Genomic DNA, 21,039 nt, shown 5'->3' with positions numbered 1-21,039 from the left:
GAAACAAGGCGCACACTGCGCGCACGCGCGGCGCCTGGTCCCCGGCCTCGCCTGTCGGGGGCGGGGCGCACTGGGGGCGGGTCCTGCGGCACCGCCCGGGAAGCTGCGCGCGGCTGGGCGGCCGCCGCCACATCCTCCTCTTCCTCCTCCTCCTCCTCTGGGTCCAAGCGAGCGGAGAGGAGCCAGGGTCGAGCTGAGGGCTCCGAGGGCGCGGGCGGAGCGGGGCACGGAGCCATGGCGCACCAGACGGGCATCCACGGTGAGGGCGGATGGTGGGAGGGCGGCAGGCGGAGGGTCTCCGCTCGCGACTGCGCCCCCTTCCCAGCTCTCGGCCGGTCTCCTCCCCGGCATTAGCCGGGGGAAGCTTCCTGTTCTCTTTTGCAGCCGCGGGTCTCTTGGGGTGGGCACATCTGGCGGGGTGCGGACTTACTGTGCATAGTTGGGAGTAGGTGTACTTGTACGTACACAGCTGGGGTGGAAGTATCTGTGTGCCCACCGCGGGGTGGATGTGCCTATGATGCCCATCTATATATTTTTGTTCCTTTCTGGGGGTGGTTGTACCCGGATGTGCACATCTGGAGGAGTGTGCACGCATGTGCACTTGTGTGTGCACAGCTGGATGTGACTGCTTGTGTATATCTAGGGTCATTCATGCACATGCACTAATGGCTGATTGAATGGACACTATCTCATGGAGCCATCTTTAGACATCAGTGTTTTGTGACTGTGTGCACACGCCTGTGGGTGTCTGTGTGTGTGTGCATGTGTACAATTTGGGTGCATCTCAATGCATTTGTTACCATGGATGCATGTACCATATGTGTCTGTATAGCTTGTATGGGTTTGTGTCTGTGTGAGGATGGGGCATTGATTTTTCACACACTCCCACAAGGGAAGCTGGGGAAAACCTGGGACAGGGCCCTCAAAGTAGGATGGGGAGAGTCACCAATATGACCTTGACCTCTGATCTCCCTGCCATTTTATACTCTGATCTCCTGAGTCTGCCCCAGCCAGGGTTACAAGTTCCCAGCTCCAGGCTGGAGGCAGGTGCAGATATGCGGTTTGTCAGGGAAGATCCTGGCCCTAGAGACTCGAGGTCAGCTTCCCCGACTATAAGCTTCTCCAGCCCAGAGCGTCACCCCCGTCCCCCAAGGGCCTGGTTTCTTCCTTACATGGGCTGGTGGATAAGCAGTGGCCAGGAGCCAGGTGTCCTGACCATATCTGGGCCTCAGTGTCCCCTTCTGTCACTGGCCTGGGAGGGCTGCCTGGCCTGAAGGGAAGGCCCAGGCTGCTTGCCCAGACAGCCTGGCGGTTTGGCCATCAGCCACTCCTCCCACCATGCCAGGATCCCCCGCCTGGGGCCACCACCATCGACCAGCCTGACCGCCTGGATCTCGGCTCGTGGTTGTGGCCGCTTGGTGGCTGGACCGCCCTGAGAGGATTTCCTTGGCTCCACCCCACAGGACCAGAAAAGGCAGGGGCGTGGGTCAGGGCCAGCCTCCCACCAGGTGGGCCAGCCTCTCTCCAGGAGGAGCTGAAGGGGTGGCTTCGTGACTCAGTTCCATGGGAGGGAGCAGCTGCCGGGCCTGCCCCTTCCTTCCCCTTTTCTAGTCATTGCTGCTGCCTCCAACTGGGAGGGGATCAGAAGTTAGGGTTCCTCCTCCCTCCTTGGGCCAGGGCCCTGCCTCACTCCCTCATTTCCTATATGGTGAGACAGGCCTGCCTAAGGGATCACCGGGGAGTGGGCCACCCCCAGCCCTCCTTCTGCCTGTGAGCAGCCAACTCCTTCCCGTTTCTGGTTTGGGGAGGTGGCAAGAGAGATTGCCCTGGATGCCCAGGTGCCAGCCCTGTCCTGGCCATAGGTGTGGATCTGCTGACCTCAGAGTAGGGCAGGGGAGGGACCTGTAACCTGAGGCTTACCGGGGCGGGGGGCAAGGCAGCAGGAGTGGGGGGCATGAATCTTTGATGACAGAGGCTCAGGTGTCCCAGGCCTGGCCTCTGGATTATTGATGGTGGCTGAGGAGGCATGGAGGGGGATGTCTATTCCACTACTGGGTGTCACTTTGTTGTGGTAACACTAGAAGGGATGTGTCAGCCTCTCCCTTGGGGGAGCTTCTTGGCTTTCCTTCTCAGAAGGTCTGAGCAGGTGGAAGGGGCAGCTTAGCACACCCTGCCCCGCCATCATTACAGTAATAAAAATTAGTAATTGTTATTAGTGGAGGCCCCCATTACCGAGCACTTTCTCCCATTTACTCCTCACACAGCCCTCTGCAGTTTGGGAGTATTGGCTCCATGTTATAGATGAGTTTGAGGTTCAGCGAGGTCAGAGGTGACACACAGCTACAGGAAAGGTGGAGCCCCAGAGGCCAGGCTCTTCATCAGGGACCTGCCTGGGGTCTGCTGACGGGTAGCTCTGGCCTGGCCCAGTGGGGCTGTGTCTCATGCCATACTGCTGTGAGCCCCAGGGGCCTGCTGGGCTCAGTTGGCCCCCCAGCGGCCTTGGAAGGTAGTACACAGCCTGAGGTCTCAGGCTTAGGGTCACCCTGCATGAGGGGCACCTGAGGACATGAACAGAGTTTGTTTTCCTAAAGGCCCCCCACCCCCACCCTGAGCTGCCTGGTCTGGGCCCTATAAATATTCTCTGACCTCAGCCCTCCAGCTGTGTTCCTGTAGAATTCTCCTGACCCCTGGGGCAGCCTCAAGGTCATGCTGGCCTGGCTCTACATACCAAGAGACCCAAGTAGGGCCCTTCCCCACTTGGACCTTGGTTTTCCCGTCGGAAGCACCTGTGGATCTGTGACTTCCCATGGTTCCCTAGCTCTGATCATAATACTCAGCTCTGCACTTGGGTCCTTGGTCATTGACTGTCACCTTCCAGCTCTGTGGCTAAATGACCAAGACAGGGTCTGTTTGGGAGAGTTTCTGAGAGCCACTCCTCTTCCAGGAAGGCTTCCTAACTGTCTGGGGGTTGGGGGCTTGTTGCCCTCTGGCAGGCTGTGCCAGGGGCCTCTGAGGGCTAGGCAGTCTGGCTGTGGGCTGGGGCTGGGTGTGCACACATGGGTGTCAGTGTGGGCCAGTGTATTTCTGGGTGTACTTTGTACATCCTCTTGCCTGCATGCATATCTTAGCCAAGCTCTGCATTTGTCCGTCTTTGTGTTTGTGAGCACCCTGGGGACTGTATCCGTGTGTGTGTTCACATGTCTAAGTGTGTGTGTCCGTTTATGTTTGACCAGCTGAGTGTGTGTTCCTATACGAGGGTGTTTGCATTTCTTCTCCTCTCTCTGTCACATTCACGTTTTTATGTGTTACATTGACACATGCTGGACTGAGTAGGTACCCGTTGGCACATGCAACGTGCGATGCATGCGTGTGTGTGTGCATGTGTTAATGGACATAGTGGTCAGTGCATATTGGGAACATTTGTTCATGTATTTCTGTGTCTGTAGATATGACAGTGCTGAGAGTGTCCCAGGCCAGCTCAATGCTGGGCCTTCCTGAAGGGCAGGGGACAGGCGGGGGCTGTTCCCTCTAGCTGGCCCGTCCTGCCCCAGAGCCTGCCCCATCCTCGGGTGGGCTGTCTCATCCCCTTCTGCCCCGTCACCAGAACTATCCCAGCCAGCAGGCCACCCGCCTGCCACCTCTGCTGGCTAAATTTGGGAGCTTGTGTTCAGCGGTCTCAGGTTCCCGGTCACATGGGGGGCTGTATTTAACCCGGTTCCCAGCTCTGCCACCAGACCCCACAGGACGGAGCAGGCCCTGTGCGTGTTCCTGCCCACCCTGCTCACTCTGCCTGCTCATCCCTCACCATGTTTCTTGTTCTTGTAGCCACTGAGGAGCTGAAGGAATTCTTTGCCAAGGCACGGGCTGGCTCTATCCGGCTCATCAAAGTCGTCATAGAGGACGGTGAGTGCCCACTACGGGCTAGGGCATTGGCTGGGGGCTGGACCCAGCTGCTCCTCCAGGAGGTGTGGGGATGTTGGCCTCCAGCCCCCTCAGGGCCTCAATTTTCCTATCTGGGAAAGAGAGGTGCCTTGTAGGAGAGCCTTGGAGGTGGGCGTAATCATTACTCCTATTATACGGAGCAGGAAACTACGGCTAGGGGCATAGCAAGGAGAGCCCTACCCTGGGGTCCTGCCCAGCCTCCCTGGAGGCTATGTAGGTATCAGATGCGCCTAGTCAGGACGCTGGGCTTGGCAGGGGACAGGAGATAAGTGAGGCTGGGCACTGTCCTGTGTGGCTAGTGCCACTCACCTCCATCTGTGGTCGGCAGGCCTGGCCTGGCTTGGCCACTGGCCAAGGGGAGACCTAAGGAGAAGCCAGGGCCCTGCCCTTTGGAAGTGCCCCCACAATGGGCAGAAGGGATTTGTGTCCAGCTCGCTTTGAGAGCAAGACCGCGGGATTCCAGGCTTGGCTGGGCCTTGGCCTGGACCCTGGGAACCTGGAGCTTATGCAGGGGGAGGTGCTGGGGGTATAAGGGTTGGTGGGTGGGTGAGTTTGAGCTTAGGCCTGAAGTGGGGAGGGTTTGAGGAAGCAGAGGATTAGACTAAAGCTTAGGGTGCCAGGGGTAAAGGACTCCTCCCCTTTCCTTCCATGCTGAGGGTCTGTACCTGGAGGTGGGGGCTACAGACTCTGAGCCTGGGGGTGGGCTGGGCCTCCCATAGGCCCTTCCAGCCCTTCTTGGAAGCTATGCAGTAGTGGGCCCTTTGGTGGGCTCCCAGATGGGCTTGATGCCCAGCTGACTTCTCACACATTGATTTGGCTCAGAGCAGCATCTCCCAGACCCAGAATTCACCCCAGGCTTTAGGGTCAGAGCTGTGCTGGGCTTTTTCCGGGGTCCCTAAATTCAGATGCCCTCAGAGGCTGGGTTGGGGTCATTGTGGTAGGTCAGGAGTAAAGACTTCCAGGGGTGGCAGGCCACAGCCTCCCCCAAAGAGAGAGACTTGTTGACCCTAGTCCTCAGCCGTCCGTGTCGCCTCCCAGACAATTCGTCCCTGCAGATGTTTAGCAGGAGGAATCTCTAGGTGGGCTCTTATCTCCTTTCTTCATTAGAGTTGTTGGGGTGCCCGGGAGTGCCCAGGGGTGTCCAGGGCCCCCTGATAGGCAGCCACTGCCCATCTCCAACTGTGTGTGGCTTGAGCTCCTGATTTTTCTAGAGAAGCTGTGAATTCTCCTTCTTACATAAAACTTCCCAGTTTGAAAGTTTTGGCAACAAATTAAACAATGTTGACAGTGCTTTTGGGGTTGACTCAGCCTGTGAATGCTTGTTTTCAAGCCTGATCCTGTCTGAGTTCTGGGAGCACAGGTGAGGAGGGTGAGGCCCACAGCAAGGCAGCTGGACAGGTGGGCCTGGCATGTTGGGGCTCCTGGACAGCTGGGCCCCTTGCCCCCATCAGAAGGGCCTGATGGTCACGTGCCGGGACCCCATGGCCAGGTGAGAATTGTCCCCTTGCCCCAGTTCTTCCTCCAGCCTGGGCCTGTGCACCCCCGGGCTAGTGTCGGGTGCCCAGCTAAGCCCCTGTGGGCTGATAGGTCAAGTGTATGTCTAGCCTCGATGCCCCATTTAGCCATTCTGCACCAGCCAGGGAGGTGGCAGCCTGTTGGCCCCACGCATTAAGAGGTTGGCTGCTTTTTCTTGGTTACTTTTTGAAAGGGGACTACAGCTGGTGGGTGGCAGCAGGGCACTTATTTGTACGGCGTCTGGTGGGAGCCCCTGTCTCCCTCTGTCTCATATTTTTGCTCCTGTAGGTCCCTGTGGCCTGTCACCCCACCTCCCTCAGCACATCTGTTCGGAGAAGGGTGTGCTGGGGGTTCTGCTGGAGCCCCAGGCTGAGGGAGGAGGGGAGCAGGAGGTGGCATGGTGGGGCCATGCACTGAGCAGCTGTGCCAGTGGGGTGGGGTCTGAGTGTGTGGGTGCCTGTGAAGGGGCCACATTGTTGGTAGTAGTGGGTACACAGCTGCGTGTCTTCATGTGGTTGTCTGTGTTGGGTCATCTGTGGGCACATTCTCGAGGCCATTTCTGTGCATGTGTGTGTGTGCATGTGTAGCGGGAGCAACCTCTAGCTGACAGCTTTGTGCCCTCATTCATTTACTCACTCACTGATTCAGTCACACAGCTTTGTCCCTCAGAGACTTGAGGGCTCCAGGGGAAGCTGGTGGGGTGACCAGCAGGTCTGAGCCACAGCCGGAAACTGGAGGTCCACAGTCAGAGGTGGGTGTGGGAGATGGCTACTCTTTGGCTCACCCGGCCTCTGCCCTCAGAGCAGCTCGTGCTGGGTGCCTCGCGGGAGCTGGTGGGCTGCTGGGACCAGGACTATGACAGGGCTGTGCTGCCGCTGCTGGATGCCCAGCAGCCCTGCTACCTGCTCTACCGCCTGGACTCACAGAACGCCCAGGGCTTCGAGTGGCTCTTCCTCGCCTGGTCACCTGATAATTCCCCTGTGAGTCCTTGGGACCCCTGCCCAGCCCCAAGATCTGGGGGTAGAGGAGGGGGGTGTGGTGGAAGCTGAATCTGAGCAAAGTAACAAGGCCCTACCCTGGGGAGTTTGAGGGTAGAGACTTCAGGTCCTGCCGTAGAGAGTCTGAGTGAGAGACAAGCCCTGTGCTTGGAGCCAGGGGTCTCCCAGAGCCCGCCCGGCGCTTTTGGCCTGGCTCTGGGAGGCAGAGGTTGAGCTGGGCGAGGGCTCCGCCTGCTGTCTGAGCTGACCAACTGCATCCTGCCCTCTGTGCTATGCCCTCTGCTGGATGCATGGCCACAATGAGATGACCAGGTCCCCACCTAGAGGCTTCTGCCTGCCTCTGGAGAGGCAATCCTGCCTGGCGGCGTCTCACGGCTTGGACCCTGCCCTTCAGGTGCGGCTGAAGATGCTGTATGCAGCCACACGGGCCACAGTGAAGAAGGAGTTTGGGGGCGGCCACATCAAGGATGAGCTCTTTGGGACTGTGAAGGTAGCCCCCTCCAGGCCAGGACCCACCAGGCCAGGATCACGGGCCCACAGAGGGTGGGATATTATGCAGGGTCACAGAGCAAGTGGGTGCCAGGCTTGGGGATGAGTGGGGAGGGCTGGGAGAGTCCAGCCCAGCTGCAAACTGGGGTGGTCGTGGGCTTCTGCCAGCCCACCTTGAGGTGCCCCTTTAATGCTTCTGCATCCACCGGCCAGGACGACCTCTCCTTTGCTGGGTACCAGAAGCACCTGTCATCCTGTGCGGCGCCTGCCCCGCTGACCTCGGCTGAGAGAGAGCTTCAGCAGATCCGTATTAATGAGGTGGGTGTGCCCGATAGCGTGGGCAGAAGTGCCAGCCTGAGGACCTTGAGGTCACATCAGGCCCAATTGGCTGAGCCTGTGCTCCTCAGGTGGGCTCCACCCCGGTTTGGGCAGGTGAGGGCCTCACTCACTGTTCACCTACCCCCAGGTGAAGACAGAGATCAGTGTGGAGAGCAAGCACCAGACCCTGCAGGGCCTCGTCTTCCCACTGCAGCCTGAGGCCCAGCGGGCACTTCAGCAGCTCAAGCAGAAGATGATCAACTACATCCAGCTGGTGGGTGCCCATTCCCTGCCTCAGGCACACACATGGGCACCTCGGGTCCCGCTCCTGCTCACGTGCATGTACAGATGCGCGCGCACACACCCCAGCTCACCCATGTACTTGTGGGAGTGCACTATCCACTCCACCCCCCGTCCCTACCTGGTTCTGTTTTGGGTACAGCCGCTGTGTACAGTGGATGTGCTCTGTTTCCCTGCCTTGCCCAGCCCCTGCTCACATGCAGGGGCGTCTGGGAGACACTGTCCCTCATTCTGCCCTCCGTGCTCCGTATACATACTCATCCTGGATTCACACTGACTCCTTGGCCCGGAGCCCCTTCCTGTCCCAGACTCCCTCTGCAGCCCCCTGACCACCCCCTTTCCCCAGGCAGGGTCCCTCTGCCGCAGTGGTCCAGCCTTCCCCCTTTCAAGTAGAATGGTTCCTTCCTTGCAAGGCACGTCCCCCAGAGGCCTTGCCTCTGAGGGTAGGCCGGCCCATTGGTGGTTCCTCCCTGAGGTCAAGGCCCTTCCCACTGTCCTGTCCTCCGCCCTTGATGGGACTTCCTCCTTTAGCAGAGCTTTCAAAGCGGCAGACTTAGGGCTGGGCCCAGGAGTAGCCTCTGCAGAGGGACACCCCCCCCCCCCCCGCCAGTGGGAATGCCGCTGGGAGTGTAGTCCTGGGAGAGGGAGATCATAAGCAGGCTCCTCCCTGGCTCCTGCCTGCCAGCCCATCCCATTTTGGAGAATTGTTGTTTGGGAGGGTGGGCCTGGACCTCCCCTGCCTGGTACCCTCACATGTCCCCCTGCCTCTTGGCAGAAGCTGGACCTAGAGCGGGAGACAATCGAGCTGGTGCATACAGAGCCCACGGATGTGGCCCAGCTGCCCTCACGGGTGCCCCGAGATGCTGCCCGCTACCACTTCTTCCTCTACAAGCATACCCATGAGGGTGACGCCCTTGAGTCTGTGGGTGAGTGGCCACAGCAGGACCCCCACACCTGTGGCAGGGCAGGAGGAGTGCTGGTCCACAGCCAGTGGGCCTGCTGCAGGGGGCGTGGGTCAGCAGGTTTCCCAGGCCCGCCTCAGCTCACCTCCCCCTCCCCCTTCAGTGTTCATCTACTCCATGCCGGGGTACAAGTGCAGCATCAAGGAGCGCATGCTCTACTCCAGCTGCAAGAGCCGCCTCCTTGACTCCGTGGAGCAGGTCTTCCAGCTAGAGATCTGCAAGAAGGTGGGCATCCGTTCCCCAGGGCCTTACCTCCCAGGGCCCTGTCACCCCACCCTCCACATGGGGCGTTGGAGTCCCAAGACAAGGGCAGAGCAGGGGTCATTGTTGTCCTATGGGATGGATGGGGAACTGAGGCCCAGGGGGAGCATGCATTGCCCAAGGCTGCCCAGCTGACTGGTGGCATGGACAAGTCCTACCCGTGGCACCCATGTCTCTCCTTTCCCTGGTCTGGAACGCAGACTGGGGATGACCAAGGCATGCAGGGCAGCAGGCCCTAGGCTCTGTGTTCCTGGAGGTGGTGTTTCAGGTGGGGATCTGGGAGAAGACCCCAGGTTTGGGGTGTAAGAGATCAAGAGGGTACCCCAGGAGTGGGGGTGACCAAGGGTAGTGTGTGTTGGGACCCCCCTCCATTGGGGTGACCACTGCCTTGCCCCACACAGATCGAGATTGGCGACGGGGCAGAGCTGACAGCTGAGTTCCTCTATGACGAGGTGCACCCCAAGCAACACGCCTTTAAGCAGGCCTTCGCCAAGCCCAAGGGCCCAGGGGGCAAGCGGGGCCACAAGCGCCTCATCCGTGGCCCCGGCGAGAATGGGGACGACAGCTAAGTGGCAGGATCTGAGCCGAGCGAACATGTGGACTGTGGGGCCGCCCACCTCCCTCCTTCCCTGCCTGGGCTCTGGGGTGGGAGGGGTTGCCTCCTGTGAAGCAGGAGGGCTGGTGACTGAACACTTTTGCGGCTTCCGAGGGCCACTGGGCTGGCATTTTGTGACCTCCCCCCCTGCCACTGCTGTCCCTGCCTTTCATCTGTGTGTCCAGGATGTCTGTGGCGTGAGACTAGGGTCTCAGCACAGCCCAGAAGCCTTTGGCCGCAAGGTGTGGGGTCAGTCGGAGCTGGGGCAGGGGGTCACTGCAGGACAAGATGGTTGAATGCTGTATTTTTTAAAGAATAAAATATTTTTAAATCAATACCTGAGTCTGGCCCTGAGGGACCACCTGTGGCACTGGACATTGGGAGGCCGTGTGCGTATAACTGCCCTCTCTCAACTCAGAATGGGCCTGTCAGCCTGCTGGTGGAGCCCCAGCGCTCCTGGCCACAGATGTATGGAGAGTCTGTGTGTGAGGGCACAGCCTTACCCAGGTCCCGGTGTTGGCTGGACCTCAGCCCGGGAGGTGAGTGCACCTCTGCTGTGCTGTGGGGGATCTGGGTGTATTAGTTTCCTGTGGCTGCTGTAACAAAGTACCACAAACTTAGTGGCTTAAAACAACACAAATTTATTCTCTTAGAGTTCTTGTAAATCTAACAAGGCTAAATCTGACAGGGCTAAATCAAGGTGTTGGCAGGGCTGGTTCCTTCTGGAGGCCTCGGGAGAATCCATTTCCTTACCTTTTCCAGCTTCCAGAGGCTGCCTGTTTCCTTGGCTATGGCCCGTTCCTTGTCTTCACAGCCAGAGGCAAAGCATCTTCTCTCAGTTTCTGCTTCCCTCTGCTTCTGTGGTTAGACGGCCTTCTCCTGTAGTCAAATCTCCCTCTGCCTCTGTCTTATAAGGACACTTGTGATGGTATTCACACCGCCCACCTCCCAGATAATCCAGGATACTCTCCCCATTTCAAGATCCTTAACTTAGGGCCGGCCCCGTGGCTTAGCAGTTAAGTGCGCACGCTCCGCTACTGGCAGCCCAGGTTCGGATCCCGGGCGCGCACCGACGCACCGCTTCTCCGGCCATGCTGAGGCCGTGTCCCACATACAGCAACTAGAAGGATGTGCAACTATGACATACAACTATCTACTGGGGCTTTGGGGAAAAAAAAAGGAGGAGGATTGGCAATAGATGTTAGCTCAGAGCCGGTCTTCCTCAGCAAAAAGAGGATTAGCACGGATGTTAGCTCAGGGCTGATCTCCCTCACACGAAAAAAAGATCCTTAACTTAATCTCACCTCCAAGTCCCTTTTATCCTGTAAGGGAACATAGGCGCAGGTTCTGGGGATTAGGACGGGGATCTCCTTGGGGGGACATCCTTCAGCCTGTCACACTGGGTAAGCTCTGTCCACTAGGTTTCCCGGCCTCTGTGGGGCTGAGGCATGGTAGTTGTTTCTGTGGATGTCTGAATCTCTGTGTCTCCGTGTGTGCATGGACTCCTCAGTCAGCTCACTGTCCTCTCGGGTATCTGCGTTCCTGCCCCCAAGGGCCTAGGTCCTTGGTCCTAGGGACTCCGTGAGAGTCTCCCTCTGGCTTGGGATTAATCAGAGGCCAGAGCTTCAGTCTATGCCTCTGAGAAGTGAGTGGAAGGCCCCTCCCATCCCAGGTGTGCAGAGGTGGGGACGTGTGGGGTTGATGACTGGGATTCAGCTGCTGAATGGGCACTTTTCCTTTCTCTTGGGAGCATGTTTTGGGCTGGGGCTCAGGGCAGTTGCCCATCCCTAGGGCCTTTCTCAGCCCCTACTAAAGCCCCTAGAATTGTAGGGAGGAGAGCTGGGACTCTAGCCAGGACCCAGAGAAGGAGGCCTGTCCTTGCTTCCTCCAGACACTGGTTCCTAGGTGGGCAGGAAGACAATGCCATCACCCCCATGCTACTGAACCATCTGGGCCTGTGAGCCAGCTGGATGCCTGGCAGCCAAGAGCCTGCCTGCCATGACACCACCAGAGGTGGGCATGGAGAAGTGGGGGCAGCAGATGTCCAGCCCTGCCTCCTCCCAGCAGAAGCCCTATTCATTCATTCAGTCAGTCAGTCAGTCAGTCAACCATCACTCAGAAACACTCTCTCTGTGCCTGTCCATACCCGAGTGCTGGAGACTCATGGATTCTATGTGTTGGGCGCTGTGCTGGGCCGTGGGAATAGAGACAAGAACCCTGTCCTCAAGAAACTGACATTCCAGTTGGGGAATAAGACAATATGCAACAAACCATGAAAAATTAATGATATGGTGTGTTAACAGGCAAAAACTGTTATGACAAAGAAAAATAGAGCAGGTAAAGGGGCTCAGGAGTACCAGATCCTGGTGAGGGTTTATAAGAAGGTCAGGGAAGGCCTCATTGAAAGGATGAAATGTGAGCAGAGATGCAAAGGAGGTGATGGAGGGGGCATGTGAGTATCCAGGAAAACAGCTTCCAGGCAGAGGTAACAGTACATTCAAAGGCCCTGGGGCAGGAGAGTACATGGGTGTGTTTAAGCCACAGCAAGGAGGCCAGTGTGACTGGAGACCTGTCAGGGAGGCAATGGGAGGGCAGATCCTATAGGACCTTGTTGGCCGTTATGTGGACTGTGGCTTTGACTCCGGAAAGGGCCATGCAGGAGTCTGAGCAGACAAGGGTCCTAATGTGACTTAGGGTATGAATGCAAATAGGCTGTGGGGCCTGAGAGCAGAAGCGGGGCAACCCAAGAGGAGGCGGGAGGCGACCACGTTGGTCTGCACGCGAGACCAGGCTGGTGGATGTGAAGGTGGTGAGCAATGGGCAGATTCTGGGCAGATTCTGAAGGTGGAGCCAAGGGACTTGCTGAGGGTCCCCACTCACCCTGGGGTTTCGGGCCTGAGTAATCTGAGTTAAGATCGCCTGGGTCAGAAGAGGCGTGGGCAGAGCCTCAGGGGACGATGTGCCAGGAGGACCCAGGTGGCCCAGCCATGGCGTTTGTGCTCTGACGGGGCACCAGGCACTTTGGGAATGCAGAAGCTGAGGCCTTGCTCCTGGAGGAAGTGACAAGCTGCGGTGGAGGCAGGTGCAGCCTGGGTAAGGCCAATGCTGCCCCACCTCTGGCTACCTCAGGCAACGCAGAGCTCTGGGGATGGGGCCGCAGGGGCAGGAAGGGCAGGTGCAGGAGCCACCAGCCTGAGAGTGCTGCCTGTGGGGAAAGCGCTGAGGGGGCTGAGGTCAGGGTGGAAGATTCCTCCTGGGACCGGGAGGGCCCTGGTGTGGATGTCAGCATGCCCACCCAGGTCTGGCACTGCCCCTGATTCCAATGTCTCACTGACCTTAGACAGAGCTCTGGGCCTTCCTCCCTCCCTGGACTTCCCAGAGGACAGGTGTGAGGCCCAAGAGGGAAGAGGTGGATTGTTAGGACAGGCCATGGGTGGTGGGCGGGGGAGTGGAAAGAGGAAGGAGTGAAGAGACTGTCTGCCATCTGACTATGCAAATGGCCTCTGACTCATTGTACCCCCCTAACACCCCGCCATGAGCAGGGTGGGAGTGAGAGAGGGGGCTCCTAGGTTATTGTGAAATTCTCACTTCCTCTGTTCTCTGAGCCGTCGCCGCGCGAAGGGACCGCGAGCGCAAAGCATCCTTCCCTGCAGCTGCTGCCCAGTCTGCCAGCCGGACCCTCTGGAGCATCTCCCACTCCTTGTCATGGTAGGACAGCAGCCCTCAGCCCCCCAGAGAAGGGGACAGCTGGAGAAGTGGTGGGGAGAGAGGTGAGCTTGGAGGCTGCAGACAATAGTGAAAGGGGTTGTCACCCACGTGGCCCTGAGGACGCTCACTGAACCCTGAAGACATCAGAGCAGAAGCCCTTCTCTGAACAGTGAGACCCAAACCCATTGTGTGGATGAGGAGGCTGATGCCTAGGGCTGCACTCAGTGTGGCACTGGGGCTACAAGCAAGGTAGACGCCCAGGGCTGGGGTCTGTCTGGCCCTTTGCTGCCCAGCCCCTCTCCCATCTGTTCTGACTCACGGCAGGTTGAGTCCTCAGGCTGGGTGAGGTGGGCAGAGGGGGAAAGAGCTGGGCAGTGCCCACCCTAGCCAGGGCCCTGGGTGGTAGCCAGCCTGGGTCTTGGCCAAAGGGAGAGGGAGGCTGGTGGAGGGCAGAGGGGCTTTTCAGGGCAGCTGGAGGGAAGGGAGCCAGATGCCCCATTGCTCAGGAGGAAAGAGAAATGGCCTCTGAGGAAAGGAAGGGAAAGTCAGGGAGAGCCCGGTGGGCCTGTTGACCACCTGCCCGGCTCTCCTGTCCAGCTGGGGTTTGGTTATGTGTGAAAGCTCTGGATCATGAGTCTGGATTCCAGGTCTCAGAACCAGTTCTGAGTCCCGGTTCTGAGTCCAAGGCTGGGACCCAAGCCCAAGTTCCCCAGGAGCCTTGGAGCTGGGATGGGTGCTGGACAGAGAGGCAGGAACCTCCCCAGGGAGCGCTGGTTGGGGTTTGGGAGCCCTGCTGGGAGGCCCCATGAAGTGGGGCAGGGGGAGGTGGGGCTGGGCTACACTCTCACCGAGTCCCCACCCTACAGGGCCCCTGCCGCGGCGCCCTGCAGCCCCTGTCTCTCCTGGTCCTGGCGGCCGTGCTGGCTGTGGCCCTGGCCCAGGGCACCTTGCCTGCCTTCCTGCCCTGTGAGCTCCAGCCCCATGGCCTGGTGAACTGCAACTGGCTATTCCTGAAGTCCGTGCCGCACTTCTCGGCAGCAGCGCCCCGAGGCAACATCACCAGCCTTTCCTTGCTCTCCAACCGTATCCACCACCTCCACAACTCCGACTTTGCCTACCTGTCCAGCCTGCGGAAACTCAACCTCAAGTGGAACTGCCCACCGGCCGGCCTCAGCCCCATGCACTTCCCCTGCCACATGACCATCGAGCCCAACACCTTCCTGGCTGTGCCCACCCTGGAGGAGCTGAACCTGAGCTACAATGGCATCACGACTGTGCCCGCCCTGCCCAGCTCCCTCGTGTCCCTGATCCTGAGCCGCACCAACATCCTGCAGCTAGACCCCACCAGCCTCAGGGGTCTGCATGCCCTGCGCTCCCTATTCATGGATGGCAACTGCTACTACAAGAACCCCTGCGAGCGGGCACTGGAGGTGGCCCCGGGCGCCCTGCTTGGCCTGGGCAACCTCACTCACCTGTCACTCAAGTACAACAACCTCACGACGGTGCCCCGCAGCCTGCCCCCCAGCCTGGAGTACCTGCTGTTGTCCTACAACCACATTGTCACCCTGGCACCTGAGGACCTGGCCAATCTGACTGCCCTGCGTGTTCTTGACATGGGTGGGAACTGCCGCCGCTGTGACCATGCCCGCAACCCCTGCGTGGAGTGCCCACGGAATTTCCCCCAGCTGCACCCCGATGCCTTCAGCCACCTAAGCCACCTCGAAGGCCTCGTGTTGAAGGATAGTTCTCTCTACAAGCTGAACTCCAGCTGGTTCCGTGGCCTGGGCAACCTCACAGTGCTGGATCTGAGTGAGAACTTCCTCTACGACTGCATCACCAAAACCACGGCCTTCCAGGGCCTGACCCAGCTGCGCAGACTCAACCTGTCCTTCAATTACCACAAGAAGGTGTCCTTTGCCCACCGGCAGCTGGCGCCCTCCTTCGGGAGCCTGCTCTCCCTGCAGGAGCTGGACCTGCATGGCATCTTCTTCCGCTCGCTCAGCGAGAAGACGCTCCAGCCCCTGGCCCACCTACCCATGCTCCAGCGTCTGCATCTGCAGATGAACTTCATCAACCAGGCCCAGCTCGGCATCTTCGGGGCCTTCCCCGGCCTGCGCTACGTGGACCTGTCAGACAACCGCATCAGTGGAGCCCTGAAGCCGGTGGCCACCACAGGGGAGGCGGATGGTGCAGAGAAGTTCTGGCTGCCGCCCAGCGACCTCACTCCAGGCCCACTGGACACCCCAAGCTGTGAGGACTTCATGCCAAGCTGTGAGAACCTCAACTTCACCTTGGACCTGTCACGGAACAACCTGGTGACCGTCCAGCCAGAGATGTTTGCCCAGCTTTCGCGCCTCCAGTGCCTGCGCCTGAGCCACAACAGCATCTCACAGGCGGTCAACGGTTCACAGTTCGTGCCGCTGACCAACCTTCGGGTGCTGGACTTGTCCCATAACAAACTGGACCTGTACCACGGGCGCTCGTTCACGGAGCTGCCGCGACTGGAGGTCCTGGACCTCAGCTACAACAGCCAGCCCTTCAGCATGCAGGGTGTGGGCCACAACCTCAGCTTTGTGGCCCAGCTGCGCTCCTTGCGCTACCTCAGCCTGGCGCACAACGACATCCATAGCCGTGTGTCCCAGCAGCTCTGCAGCACCACGCTGCAGGCCTTGGACTTCAGCGGCAATAACCTGAACCGGATGTGGGGTGAGGGAGACCTCTATCTCCACTTCTTCCAAGGCCTGAGAAGCCTAATCCGGCTAGACCTGTCCCAGAATCGCCTACATATCCTCCTGCCACGCACCCTGGACAACCTCCCCAAGGGCTTGCGACTGCTGCGTCTCCGTAACAATTACCTGGCCTTCTTCAATTGGAGCAGCCTGGCCTTCCTGCCCAAGCTGGAAACGCTGGACCTGGCTGGAAACCAGCTGAAGGCTCTAAGCAATGGCAGCCTGCCTAATGGCACCCAGCTTCAGAGGCTGGACGTCAGCAGCAACAGCATCATCTTCGTGGTCCCAGGCTTCTTTGCTCTGGCCACGAGACTGCGAGAGCTCAACCTCAGTGCCAACGCCCTGAAGACGGTGGAGCCCTCCTGGTTTGGTTCCCTAGCAGGCTCCCTTAAAGTCCTAGATGTGAGTGCCAACCCTCTGCACTGCGCCTGTGGGGCAGCCTTCGTGGACTTCCTGCTGCAGGTGCAGGCTGCCGTGCCTGGTCTGCCCAGCCGCGTCAAGTGTGGCAGTCCGGGCCAGCTCCAGGGCCGCAGCATCTTTGCGCAGGACCTGCGCCTCTGCCTGGATGAGACCCTCTCCTGGGACTGTTTCGGCCTCTCGCTGCTGGTTGTGGCCCTGGGCATGGCTGTACCTATGCTGCACCACCTCTGTGGCTGGGACCTCTGGTACTGCTTCCACCTGGGCCTGGCCTGGCTGCCCCGGCGGGGGCGGCAGCAGGGCGTGGATGCCCTGCCCTACGACGCCTTTGTGGTCTTCGACAAGGCACAGAGTGCAGTGGCTGACTGGGTGTACAACGAGCTGCGGGTGCGGCTAGAGGAGCGCCGTGGGCGCCGGGCACTCCGCCTGTGTCTGGAGGAGCGTGACTGGCTACCTGGCAAGACACTCTTTGAGAACCTGTGGGCCTCAGTCTACAGCAGCCGCAAGATGCTGTTTGTGCTGGCCCACACGGACCGGGTCAGCGGCCTCTTGCGTGCCAGCTTCCTGCTGGCCCAGCAGCGTCTGCTGGAGGACCGCAAGGACGTTGTGGTGCTGGTGATCCTGCGCCCTGACGCCCACTGCTCCCGTTACGTGCGGCTGCGCCAGCGCCTCTGCCGCCAGAGCGTCCTCTTCTGGCCCCACCAGCCCAGTGGCCAGCGCAGCTTCTGGGCCCAGCTGGGGATGGCCCTGACCAGGGACAACCGCCACTTCTATAACCAGAACTTCTGCCGGGGCCCCACCATGGCTGAATAGCACAGAGCGACAGCCTGGCACCTGCCCCCCAACCCCCACCCCAACCCGCCCCTGGCCTTGCCTCTCTGCCTGGGATGCCCAATCTGCCTCACTCTGTGACACCACTGCTCTGCCTCCCCGCCCCCACCCCTGGCGTATAGCAGGCACTCAATAAATGCTACTGGCCGGCCAAACAGCCAACCCTGAGCTCACTACGTGTGTGAGTGGGAGGAAAGAAGAGAGACTTCTGCAGGCCTTCCTAAAGTGAAGAGGGACAAGAGGTGATTTAGGGAAAATTGCCATGGAGAAAAAGGGAGGGCCCACAGGCCGTGCAGGGGAGGGATGCTGCTGAGGGCAGTTGTGTTCATGAGCATCTTTGCAGGCCAGGCTGAGGAAGGTCACTGAATGTGGTCTTGGTCTTCCCAGAGACCAGGCTGGGTCTCCTGCCCCTTTGGAACCCTCCTCAAATGCTCTGGCCTCCCCATCCTGTCCCAGGCAGTGCCAGGCTGCCCTGTTAAGGCTAGCTTAGCACCCCTCTGTTGTATATTGGTCACAGGGTCTGCCTTCCTCACCTGCTGGACTGAAAATGGCTTGAGGGCAGAGAACCTGCAGGCCTGCTTTGTTTCTGGCCGCAGACAAAGTCCTGAGAGGCAGCAGCCCTGAGGAATGCTCATTCCCAAGTGGATGGGGAAAGCTTTGTGGTGAGTTCAGAGGGGCGATTGTGCTCTCTGGTCGCTACACCTGTGCTGCACCCAGGAGGCTGGCCCAGTTAGGGAGAAGAAGGCCTGTGGATATATACCCACAGCAGGGAGCTGGGAGCCACAGAAGATTCTGGAGTGAGCTCATAATCCGTCCCTTTCTGTTTCCACCTAGAGTACATGCTGGGTCTCTCTGTTCGGACATCAAAGGGACACCTAGGTGAGCTGCCACCTGGCTACAAAGGTGGAGTCCCTTTCCCTGCCTCTGCCTGTCTCAGCTGATTGCACTTAGGTGGGAGACACAGCCACATCTGACCAGGATGGAGTATGTGTGTGTGTTTCTAGCTTTGATATCCAGTATAGATTTCAGGATACTGCTGGGAGCCCCGATGACCAGTGTTTGGACACAGCTTGTTCAGGGTCTGCACTCATGTGTGTGTGGGGAGTCGTGGGTCGTGTCAGGTCTGGAGCCCTTGAGGTGCTTTGTCCTGGGCTGTATGCCTCACCACCCCACAAACAAACTTGGCCTTTGAGGAGCATAAGAGACACGTGCAGTCTGACAGTTGAAGCTGGGGCCTGGGATGACAGGAGAGTGGAACCAGCTTGCCTGGCCCAGGCCAGTTTGGGGCCAGCTCAGCTGCTCAGGGCTTCTGGGATGGAAGGTTGGAGCTGGCCACAGACTTGGCTAATCTTGCAGCTTGATTGTGGGCAGCCTGGGGTTGAAGGGTGTCTGCTTTTGCCCTCCCTCCAGATCACAGCTGGGAGAGAAGTATAGGCCACATTCCTCTTTCTGACCTGGGCACAGGGGCTCCTGTGGTGGGCTGATATCCCCTGTTATCTCCTTGCCTGAAAGAAAGACAGAAGGAGCGTCTCTGACCCACTAATCGGAAGCCCCACACGGGCTCTGTCCTGTCCTGAGGGCTGACCCATCTTCTGGAGGAGCAGGCTGAAGGCAGGCGCCACGTACTTCCCTGTGCATGGGGAGAAAAGGAAACAAGAACTGTTCTTCCCCTAGGCTGGAGTCTTGGGGAAGGCCCATGTTGAGTGGTTCTGGGACTGTTCCGGCCACATCCAGGAGCAGGAGCAGGAAGCAGGGCGCCGCACTTTGCATGTGAGAAGCACAATTTGCCTATCTATCCAGACAACCAAGTCTGCCCTCGGGCAGTTCCCACACACCCACCCACCACAACACCTACCCACCCACACACTCATGCTCACAGTCCTTGTTCTTTGGGGGCTGTGGATTCAGAAGAAGAGCATTTCGCAGGTGAAACACGGAGGCTGCTGGAGGAGGACTGTTGTGCTCAGCTTAAGTGAGCCTGGAGGTCCACAGCACTTTGTTTGACCTTCAAGGAAGAGCTCTGTTGCCATCTGCAGGATCAGAAGGGACAGAGCTCCATCATCCCAGGTCCTGCAGAAGGCAGTAGGAGCTGAGCTCAGGAGGGGCTGGGTGGGAGGCGGCTCCCACTGCACTGTGGTCAGGAAGGGTGCTCATGGTTGGCTCCAGGCCCTCTTCTCCACACTGCAGCACATCCTCGACCATTAACACTGCCCGCAACACGGCTCTGCAAGGCCGGGAAAGAGATGGAACTCAGGTCAGATTACCTCTGGTAATGACCAGCTCTGCCGTTTGGGTTATCTTGGGCAAGTGACCACCCCTTTGGAGCCTCAGTTTGCTCATCTGTAAATGGGGATGGCCAGGTTCCTCTGCAGGCTGTTATAAGGATTCGTGATAATGTGAGTAAACGCCTGAGAAAGCTAGCAGGACCCCGGTCATCGTTATTAGGTAAGGGGCTTATGCTGAGGGCAACCAGCGGATGTGGCTTCGATATTTTTCTCTCTTCACCCAGATATTGATCCTCCCGAGCCAGGGACCCCGCCCAGAGCACTGAATAGGGTTCAGAGGCAGACGGCAGACGTGGTGCAGCCAGAAGCACATGGAGCTGGGAGCAGGACCAGGGCACCTGGGAGAGTCTGCAGACCCTGGTGTTGCCTCCTGTGCTCTTTGCTGTTGGGGAGCAGTGAGTAGGAGACAAGCAGAGGTCTGGGCCCAAGACTTAGGAAAACCTGATAAGAGGAAAACTTCAATGTAAGGAAGTTCTACCTGCTAAGATTTTAAAAAACAGGTCACCCTTTTCCCTTTAGGACACTTTATTTAATGCCTTAGGCTTCTCAATATTCTCGGAAAACTTCCATGACATCATACATTTTCACACTTGAGATCTTATTAGAAGCCAAGCTTCTCATTTTTAAGCAAGCAGTTCACACATCCCATCCACTTCCTGCAGATCATTCCATCATCCTTTGTTCTCATAACCCCAAGCAGCAGTGAGGAGGAAGGTGGAGCCAAGGACCTTGTTGACCCTGCTGGCTCTGAGTCATATGAGAAGGAAGGCGGGTCCTCCTAAGCATTCCCAGAGAAACATTACCCTTGCTGGAGGGAAAAAAAACACACTGGGAGGAAAAGAGGTGGAGGGAGTTCCAGGCGTGGGAACATGAGGGACAATGGAAATCCCTGAAAGCTTACAGGAGAGAACAGAGCTGGGAAAGCTGAGGGAGGCTTGTTTCCTGGGCAGAAAGGAACTGTGTGGTGGTTTCCGGGTGACATGACTTCCACCATGCCCAGTGGCCTGCCTAGATGTGTGGTTTTATCTGATGGGATCAAGACTCAGCCGAGCTCTCCAGCACTGGTCCTGATAAGGGTGCGTGTGCCCACTCCCAGCCGCTCTGAAAGGGGTGCCAGCACAACTCTGTCCAGAGAGGAGACAGCACAGCTGCCCCTTCTAGAGCTAAGAGAGGGGAGCAAGGCCGAGAGGTTCTCTTTGTCTTGCAGCTGCTTGGTTGTTCTTCAGCTCATCTATTCTTTGTGGTAAAGTAGACTTGGCTATTATCATTGGTCCCTGTTATGGGCTGAATGTTTGTGTCCCCCCAGAATTCATATGTTGAAGCCCTAACCCCAGTGTGGGGGCATTTGGAAGTGCGGCCTTTGGAAGGTAATTAGATTAGATTAGGTCACAAGTGGCTTTGTAGGAAGAGGAAGGAGGAGATCTCTCTCCACCTGCAGAGGAAAGGTCACGTGAATTTGTAGCAAGAAGTCAGCTGTCCTCAGGCCAGGAAGCGAATCTGCTGGCACCTTGATCTTGGACTTCCCAGCCTTTAGAACTGTGAGAAATCAGTCTGTTGTTTAAGCCACCTCGTCTATGGTGTTTTGTTTTAGCAGCCCAAGCTAAGACAGTCTCCTTTCATTCATTCAACACACATTTATTTGCTTAGTGCCTATGTGTGTTAGGTACTGTGCTGAGCACTGGGGATTCA

The 21,039-nt window shown here is 58.4% G+C and overlaps 2 protein-coding genes across 2 annotated transcripts; both read left to right on the top strand.

Moving 5' to 3' along the window:
- The first annotated feature begins 83 nt into the window (after nucleotides 1-83).
- On the top strand, nucleotides 84-9,717 carry TWF2 (twinfilin actin binding protein 2). The gene is made up of 9 exons (XM_058560217.1): nucleotides 84-259; nucleotides 3,826-3,903; nucleotides 6,259-6,437; nucleotides 6,850-6,945; nucleotides 7,158-7,262; nucleotides 7,411-7,536; nucleotides 8,338-8,488; nucleotides 8,628-8,749; nucleotides 9,187-9,717. The coding sequence occupies exons 1-9, from the start codon at nucleotides 235-237 to the stop codon at nucleotides 9,352-9,354; spliced, it is 1,050 nt and encodes a 349-aa protein (XP_058416200.1). The 5' UTR covers nucleotides 84-234; the 3' UTR covers nucleotides 9,355-9,717.
- TLR9 (toll like receptor 9) lies at nucleotides 9,380-17,047 on the top strand. The gene is made up of 5 exons (XM_058567718.1): nucleotides 9,380-9,388; nucleotides 9,566-9,622; nucleotides 9,799-9,919; nucleotides 12,510-12,679; nucleotides 13,955-17,047. Exons 1-5 carry the CDS (start codon nucleotides 9,380-9,382, stop codon nucleotides 17,045-17,047), a joined length of 3,450 nt encoding a protein of 1,149 aa, XP_058423701.1.
- The last annotated feature ends 3,992 nt before the right edge of the window (nucleotides 17,048-21,039 follow it).

This window comes from Diceros bicornis, chromosome 2 (genome assembly GCF_020826845.1).
Source record: "Diceros bicornis minor isolate mBicDic1 chromosome 2, mDicBic1.mat.cur, whole genome shotgun sequence".
Taxonomy (NCBI): Eukaryota; Metazoa; Chordata; class Mammalia; order Perissodactyla; family Rhinocerotidae; genus Diceros; species Diceros bicornis.
This window is presented reverse-complemented; position numbering and strand designations above follow the sequence as displayed.